Below are 11061 nucleotides of genomic sequence, written 5' to 3' on the forward strand. Positions count from 1 at the left end.
AACCGACCGACCATACTTCGGGTATATACGAGCAGTAAAATTGTCTCAACGCGCGCAAGAGAAGCTCGTTGCAAAATGCGGAGGTAATGCATACACATACACACTCTCACGCGCGCACTACATAATATATATATATACACATACACACACACATTCACACATGCTCATATATAAGATCTTTCCCTCTCTCTCTCTTTCTCTCTTGTACTTTCGTTTTTTGTCGCGTTCCTGCTTTTTGGACAATCGCCGAGCCTCCTCTACTCGCGAATCTATCTATTCGCTCGAATGAAAACGAAAATGAGAAAGATAGAAAGATAGAAAGATAGTAATATATTAATTGGAATAAATTATTTTAAAGGGCCGAATAACTTAATTCTATCGTCGTGTTATAAACAATCCAAAAATCATTGAACTTTTGCAAAGTTAATACGTCGATTCTCGAACGTAAGAGCGTGTACGAGCGATCATTCTCGAAAACGATTTTCTCCGCGTGTCTCCGTCTTCGTTCCTCTTAAATGCTCGCGTGCTAAGAGAAGGATAAAAAGAGAGAAAGAGAGAGGGAGGAGAAGAGAAGCGCATTCCAAGATCCGTTTGAAGTCTGGGCCCTCGCGTCACCGAAATGCCGTTTATATCGCTGCGCAAACCAGAGAAGATGTTTACGATCCCTTCTTTTTTCGCCGTGTTACTTCTCGATCCGCATTTATTCCCTCGATACGCCGGTGCGTGCAGTGCGTGTTTGTTAATTTTAATTTTAACTCAATAAATCAAATACGTCGTCGATATGAGAGCGTGTTATTCGTGTATCGAAATATTTTAATCGAAATAGAAAGATCGATGAAGATCTCGCCAAGTTTGTTTTTCTTCGTCTTTCTTTTTTCTACTTTTTTTTTTCTTTTCTTTTTTCTCCTTTCTTTTTCTTTTTTTGTTTTTTTTTTTTTTTTTCCTTTTTTTGCAGACTATATCCGATCCGTTTACTACAAACGTATCGACGTGTAAAATATTTCGAGCGATTGTGTTTTGCGACATCGTAAATAATTTTCCAAGGTGTGCCAGAGTGTGTTAGCGAGCTAGAGTCCTCCACCCCCTCACCCCACCCCCAGTAGTAGTAGAGACGCGATAGAGACGCGTTAAACGTGTTCAACCGATGCACACAACACCGAGCCGAGGAACATGGACTTTGGTAACGTGTGTGCGTGCGTGTCGACACTCACACGCACGTCGTGCGCGCTCTGCTCGGCGTTGACAAACTAATCCTCGCGTTATACCGGGTGATCGTAAAGCACCCGCTGACAAGCAGACGCTCGTGTAGTATTTTCGTGGGCGGTCGGAGTCTGATAAACTCTCTTGCCGTGTGTACGCTTTGCGAAAATCTGCGAGCCGCGAGTAAAAGTAAAAAAAAGAAAAAGAAAAAAAGAGAAAAAAGAGAGAAAAAAGAAAAAAAAGAAAGAAAAAAAAAGAAAGAAAAAAATAGAAAAAAAAAAAAAAGGAAATGTGTTCGCGAGTCGAAACGAAATCAAAAAGGGAGTCGTTTCCCTTCTTATTAGTCAATCGTGTTCAGAAATAAAGATTTCTCTTTCTTTCTCTTTCTGTGCTTTTTTTTTTTTTTTTTTTTTTTTGAACGAAATTAAAATGACACCAAAAGTGCATATACAGTTTGTTTAATTTTATCTTCGCATACAACAAAAAGAAAGAAAAAAAGAACAGAAAAAAGAGATAAATTTGCAATAGGTATATTCTCGATAAATTCGATTCGATAGTCGCGTGATATCAAGGATAATGGTTTAACGCGAAGACTTCGGACGATGATCGTAGACATAATCAACGGATTCCACTCCAGTAACATCGACTACGTGCGGTTCTGTACTGAGTTCGATGCCGAGTAGTTTAGCCGGCGCCAAACGCGTTCGCCACGCTAACGTTCGCCTGAACAACAACGTTAGGTACTCGAGCCATCGCGTTACACAGGATTATCGTCTACGTTCTCCGGCCGCGTAACTTCCGAGAAAGTTAACGGAGAGCGCCTCCGTAGAAAGGAGCATAAATTCTGGATCATTACTGCGTCGATTTCGATGTCATTATCGCCATTCAGATTTTCGGTTCACTTAATAATTTTCATTGATCGAACATTTTTCCTCTGGTTGAAGCAATATATTATACGGCAAATTTTATTGAACAAAATTCCAAGGTACTTCGAACGTACGAACGAAACATATACCATAACAATTTCGAAAGAATGAAAATAAATATCAATTGGTATTGTTTTATTTAAAAGAAAGAAAAAAAGAAGAAAAAAAAAAGATAGTGAGTGAGAGAGAGAGAGAGAGAGAGAGAGAGAGAGAGAGAGAGAGAGAGAAAACTGGGGCCTTCTATATTTAACCGGAAGCAAACTTAAATCGAAAGCACTTTTCGACCCTCAAAAGAAAAAGGTATCAGGAAGTTTCGATGCCCGTTAAGTTAATCGGCGAGAAGTGCGTTCAGCACGGTAAAAGGCGGGGTTGTGACGCGACTAAAACCCCCTTTTTTCGCGCTTACCTATTATCCGCACGCGCGTATACTCTCTTAGCCTATTTTTTTTATTTATGATGTCTAAAGCGTACGTGGGAGAAGGAAGAAAAAAGAAGGAAGGAAAGAAAGAGAAACAAGAGAAAGAAAGAAAGAAAGAAAAAAAAACAAGAAAAAGAAAGGAAGGACCGAAAGGGTAAAAGGAATCGGCTATATTACCAAACGAGCGCACAATATAAGAGAAAGGGTTCTTCGCGTTCGTTCGAGCGTAACTACGTGCGTGCGTGTGCCGTGTTGAACCGATCGTCACGTATACATAGAGGTGGTTTATGCAAAAATTAACTGTGTTCTTCATTTTTTTCTCTCTCTCTCTCTCTCTCTCTCTCTTTCTCTTTTTCTCTTTCTTTCTCTCTTACTCGTCTTACCGACGTATCCGGTGTTGGCCACAAAGTGAATTTCTTAAAGGCGATCGCTCGAAAACGAAAGTTACCTACGCAAGAGAACGTTGAAGAAAGATTATCCAGTGACACGAGCTGCTTATTGTTAAGTGATTTTATTCTTTTTTCTTTTTTAAACGCGTATCCTTAAATATGATTCACCATTGGATCTTAATATAATGTCCCATCCAACGTTAATTTAATTATTATCGCAAGAGAAACTTTGATCTGTGTCTCGATCGATCATCACAAGTATATATATATATATATATATTATATACATATATATATATATATATATATATATATATATGTATATAATGATGATCGCAGATTTCGTGGTGGTGAGAACAGGCTGTGGACGACGTACTTATAGTTGCACCTCTGTCCTTCTTCTTTCCAAGCTCAGTGAGATTAAGTGTAATAGGGAGGTGAAAATTTTACTTCGTTTATCTTTAACAATATTTCATAGTTTTAGGTAAGTGAGAGAATCTTCGGTTGGTCGTTAAAGAAGATCCGCGATAGTTAGCACGATCTCAAAAGTCACGGCGTTACACGTTACGATCATTTGAATCGGAGTGAAAAGACATGAACGGCGGCGGTCTATCCTCGCTCGAGGGCGCCACGTCTTTAGCGTGTGTGTTAGCTCGCTTAGAGAGAAAAGGGCCCCCAGTTTACGAAGTAAAGTTCCTTCGGTAGACATCGAAAAAAGTTATCCGTTTAAATCCCATTATCTTACCTGTCATTTTGATCGCGCAAGAGTTTCTTTCGTAATGGCGAGTTAATCTCTCCCTTAGTGTTCTACTATTTTTTTAATTAAATAAATTCGTACAATATCCGTAAAAGTGACGAGGTATCGGCGTACATATATCGCGATAATGGAGAAAATAAAGTTCAAGAAGAATCTCAGTCGTGTACGATCGGTGGACTTTTAACGATTATACCAAGAGAGCTATGGCGGCTATGGTGACGCTTTCTCAACGGTGTTTTTCCAACAAAGGATGTTTACTCGCTCGCGTCGCAAAGGGCTTCGATGAAGAGAGCGAGAGAGAGAGAGAGAGAGGACGAGAACTAGTAGATGTAGAAAGGCGACACTGGTTCGAGATATAGATATAGAGGAATAAAGAGGGAGAGGGAGACGAATAGAGACGAGAGAACTGTGTGTAGAGTAGAATGTAAGAGAAGGAGATAGATATATAGAGGAGACAGACAGAGCAAGTAACGTTAGGTAGGGATAGGGAGAAATCCGAAGAAAAAGAGTAAGGAAAGAAGAAGGGAAGCAGGCGGCGATCGGCAGGGGTTGGAAAAGGGCGGTCGGGTAGTTGAAAATATGAGATCCGTTCTGGTAGGGACCACCTAGCCAGCCTCCGCTTCGTTCCGTGGCCTCCCACTCCGGTGGCCAGCTTATCCCTACTCCTGGCACGTCCTCTTCGTCGTCGGGCGTTTTGCCATGGTAGTGGGGACGAATCTGGAAAGGTGATTGGCTGTTTGAGGGGTCGTCCTACCCCTGCCACCAAGGCATCCTCCCGCCCATATCCCCACCACGGTATCTGCACCTCCTCCAGGCATTGCATCGGTCGTCCGGTAGCTCTTAGTTTCAGGTTAGGAGCCTGCTAGGACGGGTCTCGTTCTCTCTTCTTGAGGCACCCGGACGAGAGCGGCGGCGGTGGTGGCGGCGGCGGCGGCGGACGGGCGTTCGCAGACCGGTCGCGACTACGAGTGAATGCACGAAACGTGGAGAGAGAGAGAGAGAGAGAGAGAGAGAGAGAGAAAGAGACAAAGAGGAAGGGAAGGGGAAAGAAGAAGAGGACTCATCCAAGGATTTACCTTTTGTCTCGAGAGACCTGGAACGATCGTCGAGGAGCAGAGGGGCACCGTTCGGTGAACATCGACACAAGACGATCCCGTTGATTCTGATCGACCTAGTACCGAGAGATCCCTCTCTCCGTTTGTTGAATCGTCCGATGGAAGAACGGATTACGTGACATATTATCGGTGTGTTGGTGTTTGAGAAAAATAATAATTGATCCGATTTTAGTGACGAGATTATTAGTCTCGAGTGTTCGAATGTCCTGCTTTCTCTACGTGTCCGAAATCATTGAAATTCATCGTTATCATAATTATCTACATCATCGTCGTCATCATCGTCATCGTTATCGTCATCAACAACAACAATTACAACAGTTACATCATCGTCGTCATCGTCATCATCATCATCACCACTATCATCATCATCATCGACTGTCTCACGTCCGATGAATGCTCTTCCCCGTGTACCGTGGTGTCCCAATCGTAAAACGAAATCGTGTTCACGGGAAATAGTTTGACGCGAGTGAGGTTCACGTTGGTCCATTCGTGTGATGCGGCTACGGGACGAGATTTGTTCTTATCGCTACGTGGACGACGACGACGACGACGACGACGGTGGCGAGTCGAGTGGAAGAAACGTCGGTACCAACAACAATAACAACAACAACAACAACAACAACAACAACAACAACAACAACAACAACAACAACGACGACGACGACGACGACGACGACGACAGGATATCATCATCATCCCGGTCACTTTGTTGTTGTATTTTACGGAATCCCTAACGGCTTCTTCTCCATGATAGACGTACGACGATAGATCGTCAAGAGTGATATATTCGAAATATATTCGAATTATTTTGGCGCGACCACGGTGGTTGGTAACGATGAGGAGGACGAACCGTATATACGGAAATGTAACTTTGACGCGAGATCGGATAGAAATATAGAGAGAAAGTATATTCACCCATCGGATGACTTGTGTGCCACCACCCACCACCGTGGACAGAAAAACATCGAAAGGATCGGACCGACGAGTGAAAGGAAAATATCCTTGTGGCAGATTGACTAGATCAAGCCAATCGATCCGGGTGATAATCGTGATAATCTTGTGGACGAGTGTGAATACTTTTTATTAAGTAAAAATATTTTATCAAGAGTAGGAAAATTATATATAGGGGATCTGTGTGAGAAAGAGAGAGAGAGAGAGAGAGAGAGAGAGAGAAGACTAGTGTTTCTTCGTGGTGTTTGCGATCCAATATCCCCTCAAATGATATCGAATGATATTAGTGAATTGTCGTTGATGTCAGGGACGATCGTCGTCGGTGTGTCCCGATCGCGCGATAGTGTTTGAAAAAGACCGATCGGTGAGTTTAATCGTCGACGTTAAAAGTAAAGAAAACGTTACCGACGGAAAAGTTCATTCAAACGACGTGCTCGAGAAGCAGCGACGCGGGAACTTTCGGTGGAAAAGGAGGAGGAGGAGGAGGAGGAAGAAGAGGAGAAGGAGGAGGAAAAGGAAGAGAAAAAAGAAGAGACGGAGGTGGCGGCGCGGAAGGCGACGGTGGTGGCGGCGGTGGGACGAGGGGAAGAGGAGTTTTGGGCCCGGCGGAGAAGTTCGAAGCCGTCAAAGTGGCTTCTTCACTGGGGCTCCAGGGGCCTTCTGCGCCGATCGGGGCCCAATTGCTGGCTACTGGCGGTTCAGAGGATGCGCCGGCCGCGACCGTTTACCACGCCAATCTGGTAGCCGGTAGCAATACCTCCGTCGTGACAGCGGCGCTCCAGCAGCCCGTATTAGCGAGCCTTAACTCGGTGGCATTGGCCAGTATGCAGGCCTCCGCGGAGGCCAACTCGCTGGATATACAGGCCATGCAGTCCATGGACTGGCTCTTCAAGAAGGAGCGAATATATTTACTCGCCCAGTTCTGGCAACAGGTAAGCTAGAATCACTGGATTTTATTTTCTCTCGGATGGGGTTAGCTAACCGGGAGGGGAGGGATAGCAGCAGCAGGAGGAGGAGGAGGAAGGGGTGGTAGGGGTGAATATATACGCGAAATCGCGGGGATAAAGGCGAAAAGTGATAGCAACGAGCGGATTTCGTGCTTCGAAACGACCCTCGTGCCAACGTCCGTTCGGCTAGTATCCGGAAGTGGGCCGATTCGCGTCCAACGCGGGGGTAAGATAATCCCGAAGGGTTGCCGGAGGGTTCGACCGTGCCGCGCGTGCCACTCTCTCTCTCTCTCTCTCTCTCTCTCTCTCTCTCTCTCTTTCTCTCTTTATCTCCCTCTCGTTTCACTTCTCCCTGCCTGTGAAACGTTTAAATCGTAGCAGTCTATCCGCTTGCGGATCGTGTCGCGAGTGTGAAAATAAGGACTTTTTCTTTCCTTTTTGTTCTTCTAATTGCCAAAATAATTTAGGCAATTGTTAAAAAAAAAAAAAAAAAAAAAAAAAAAAAAAAAAAAAAAACTGAAGAAAAGAAACAGCGTTTTATAGATCGTAGAAATAACAAGAAGAAAAGTTTTGGTATCGATTCTTTCGTTCGATTAATTAATTCAAAATTAAGATGGTATTAGCAACAAAAAAAAAAAAAATAAAAAAATAAAAAAAAAAAATAAAAAAGAGAAGAAAAAAAACAAAACAAAACAAAAAAAAAACGCGAAAGCTTTTCAAATATTTCTTCTCGTTCAACGACTTGCATATACGGGACACGTTTGAATATTTTAAGACGATTTCCCGCAACTTCCAAAATCCTCTGTGATGCGTTCGTAATAAATATGCTTGGGAAAGTATTGTCCATTGTGATAATTCCATACACGTCCCAAGGATATCGTTTGTTGTCAGCCCTTCTTCGTTTTGAATAAATCGTCGATAAAATGGTTTGTCGATGAGCGTGAAAAAGCTCATGGAAAATCATGGATACACAAAAGACTAAGCTAAAGGGAAAAGGGGAGGAAGAGAGAGAGAGAGAGAGGGAAGGGGGTTGAGAGAAACAGAGATATATCGTGACAATTGTCAGTTGGTACGGTAAAATGTAAGTCTGTCAATTTCGGGGATTCATTAGTCGTGTCTTCGTTAGGGCATTTTGAAGCGTTTACATCCACGGAGTTCGCGAAACGTCACGGAATCGAGTGATCCACCACCACTGGTGGGTTAGCATTCGTCGTTAAGAAGTACCAAAATAGAAATTTCCTGCTGCGCAGTGAAATAATTTCGAGTGAGTGTGTCGGTAGGTGCTAAATCTTGCCGCACGAAATCTTTCGACACCTTCCCAGTAATTGCTCGTTGGTCAGATTCTCGGGCCACTTGGTGCGATTCTGAGGTCGAGAGAGCGGTATCTAAGAGCACTCTTGAGAGAAACGGAGATGGCGATAGAGATGAAAAGAGAAGAGAGGAGAGAGAGAGAGAGAGAGAGTGTCCGAAAGGGTGTGCGAGGGTTGCTAACGTCGAAGTTTCCCTTGGTGCGGTACTCGATGTTTGGAGGATAGTTCAGCGATTTGGGGATGGCTCGACCGACTTGTGGCAGAGTGGCCCACATACAAAGAGAAAGACAGAGAGAGAGAGAGAGAGAGAGAGAGAGAGAGAGCAAAGGGGTCGTGACGACACGACCGATAACAGATAAGCATTTACGGAACGTTCGGTTAGTTAACGAGCGGCACAGGAAATACAAACGTTCCTCGCATCCTCCCTGATTATCATAAAATTGTTCGCAAAATAGAAAAAAAAAAAAAAATAAATAAATAAAAGAAAAAAAATTGAAAGAAAAGAAAAAGAAAATCGGAGAAAGAAAACTTATCTGTGAACGTGACTGTGAATGAATGATTACTGTGTTAATATCTGGATTGGAGAGATGGGGGAATGAGGGAATGGATAAAAATGGTTTGGGAAAATGATCCAACAAATTTCCCAGTGAATCGATTCTAGCGATTCTAGCTCGTTAGAGGTTCGTCAGCTCGTTAATTAGCAGCTGACCGATGTCGTAACTACCAGTGGCTCGTTCACATTTTATCTCTGGTATCGTTTGCAAGGTTTGTTTTCTTGGTAAATCGTGATTGATCGGATTTCTAATAAATCTTTTTGATTTAGGCCTAAAATTACGTATTATTATTATAATAATAATAATTATTATTATTACTATTATTATTATTATTACTATTATTATTATTATTATTATTAAATTCGTTTATTTCGTGACACGTTTACAAGGAGGAAAATCAAGAGACGTCTCTGTCGATTGTTAAGTCCCCCTCAGCGATAACGTTCACCCTCACGAAGAAGAAAGTTTCGATACTCTCGTGTTATTCTATTGGTTTACGTTCTCCTTCCACGATACGATGCGTTAGGGGTGAAACAAGGAAGGGAAGGAAGGAAGGAAGGAAGGAAGAAACCAGAGAGAGAGAGAGAGAGAGAGAGAGAAAGAGCTAGTGCCTCGTTATTGCCCAATTACCTGTTTCCAATAAAATATGCCCGCTTAATTACGCGCGAACAAGTCTTCCGTCCTTCCTCACGCTGATATTATGACGGTGCCGCGCAAGCACGGCCTCGGGACTATTAATGGCGCATAGTTTCATAATTATGTCTATTGATTAGACTACGGGTTAATGACGTAGGAACGCCGCCCGGTTCCGTAGGAACCTTTTCGATAACCAGAAGTTTCTCCGGTTAGCCGCAATATCAGTAATATCCGTTGTAACTTTCCTTCATCATTTCTCTCTCTCTCTCTCTTTCTCTCTGTGTATATATATATATATATATATATATATATATATATATATATATATCTTATTTGTCTATCTTTTTAATTTTCTCTATGGATTGCTCTACGATACTAGTTGTGTATAATAAAAAAGAGAAAAATAAAAAAAGAAAGAAAGAAGGGGAGAGGGGAAAAAAGTAATTACCAAAGCGCACATAGTATTATGGAATAATCTCTTTATCGACGGGATAAAGAAAGTCGAAAGAGTTAATTGGGGCATATATGACTAAATTGAATTAATTTCATGATGAAATGGTACATTTTAATGGAACTAGTTCGTCGACGACCTTCATGGGAAATAGTTTATTAGTTTTATGGATCGAACACCAAACGTATTTACATTCTACATAGTCTTTCTCCCGCAGTAGTAGCAGTGGCATGGTGAGAGAGAGAGAGAGAGAGAGAGTGATAGTGAGAGAGAGAGAGAGAGAGAGAGAGAGAGAGAGAGAGAGGATCGATGAAGTGGTACAGCTTGCCGACACGTTTCGAAGGAAAGTGAAAACGCCGAAAGCAAAACGAGAAGTCACAGTGTCTGTGCATGTTTCTAACGTGTTCGTCTCTCCGTGTGTATGTGTGTGTGTGTGCCTATGCGTGCGTGCGTGCGTGCATCTTTGTGTAAATGTGTGTGTGCTTGTGTGTATATCTAAGAGAGCTCGCGCCTGCGCTTCGCAATTTCTAAACGGACGTTAGATGTGTCTCTCTTATGTCGCACGTGCGACGATTACCGTAAATATGACGACATACGACGAGATTCGCGTATAACTTTGTCTTAAAATCATTTGAAATGGAGTCACGGACAAAGTCCTGCCACGAAAGTTGCGTACGCAGCACTTTATCCTCGAGGACGACTCTTTGACTTGTCGACTGGACAGGTACCTAGTTAAATTGTATACCAAATAGTGTAAAATCATAGTGATAGGAGAAGAACCAGAGAGAGAGAGAGAGAGAGAGAGAGAGAGAGAGAGAGAGAGAGAGAGAGGTGATGGGTAGGAGAGGTAGCAAAGTTTTGAGGCTTATTCGGTCGGTGGTCACGCGAGAAAATAGCCTAGAATTAGGATGAATCGAATCTTGTCTAACGAACTTTGACGAACAACAACCATAGAGACTCTCGCTATAATTAATTACCGTGGTATTAGAACGAAGAGAGGGATTTGAAATTGTGGCGTCTCCAACGAAAGAGAGAGAGAGAGGAAGAGAGAGACATTGGCCGTGAAACGAGAGGCCACTTGTATAGAAACAGAGTAAAAGAGTAAGAGAGAAAGAGAGAAAGATATAGCAAGAGAGAGAGAGAGAGAGAGAGAGAGAGAGAGAGAGAAAGAAAAAGATAATGGGACTTTGGTTGCATTTCAACGTTAACGTCGGCTAGCATTCGTGGAACAAAGTGCATTGCTCCGCTCGAGCCGACGTGCGGAAGATTGCAGCGCAATTTTCTGGCTCGCGGCTCTTTTACTTCCAGCGAAGTGAACCACCACCTCCTCGTTAGCGTTCTCCTTCTTCTCATCCTCCTCCTCCTCCTCCTCTTCCTCCTCGTCGTCTACCTCTCTCCTATACCCGC

At 42.9% G+C, this 11061-nt stretch overlaps 1 protein-coding gene across 4 annotated transcripts in view; it reads left to right on the forward strand.

The window, feature by feature from the left end:
• The first annotated feature begins 6334 nt into the window (after positions 1–6334).
• Positions 6335–11061, forward strand: part of cut (homeobox protein, cut) — a 140648-nt gene continuing 135921 nt past the window's right edge. For 3 of the 4 annotated variants that reach the window (XM_035874525.2, XM_035874527.2, XM_035874528.2), the window contains exon 1: positions 6335–6688. In XM_035874525.2, coding sequence (XP_035730418.2) covers positions 6581–6688 — 108 coding nt within the window. In that variant the 5' untranslated portion in view covers positions 6335–6580. The remainder of the gene's footprint in view (positions 6689–11061) is intronic. The other variant, XM_035874526.2, reaches the window with a different exon arrangement.

This window comes from Vespa mandarinia, chromosome 18 (assembly GCF_050613455.1).
Source record: "Vespa mandarinia isolate Hongniang chromosome 18, ASM5061345v1, whole genome shotgun sequence".
Lineage (NCBI taxonomy): Eukaryota > Metazoa > Arthropoda > Insecta > Hymenoptera > Vespidae > Vespa > Vespa mandarinia.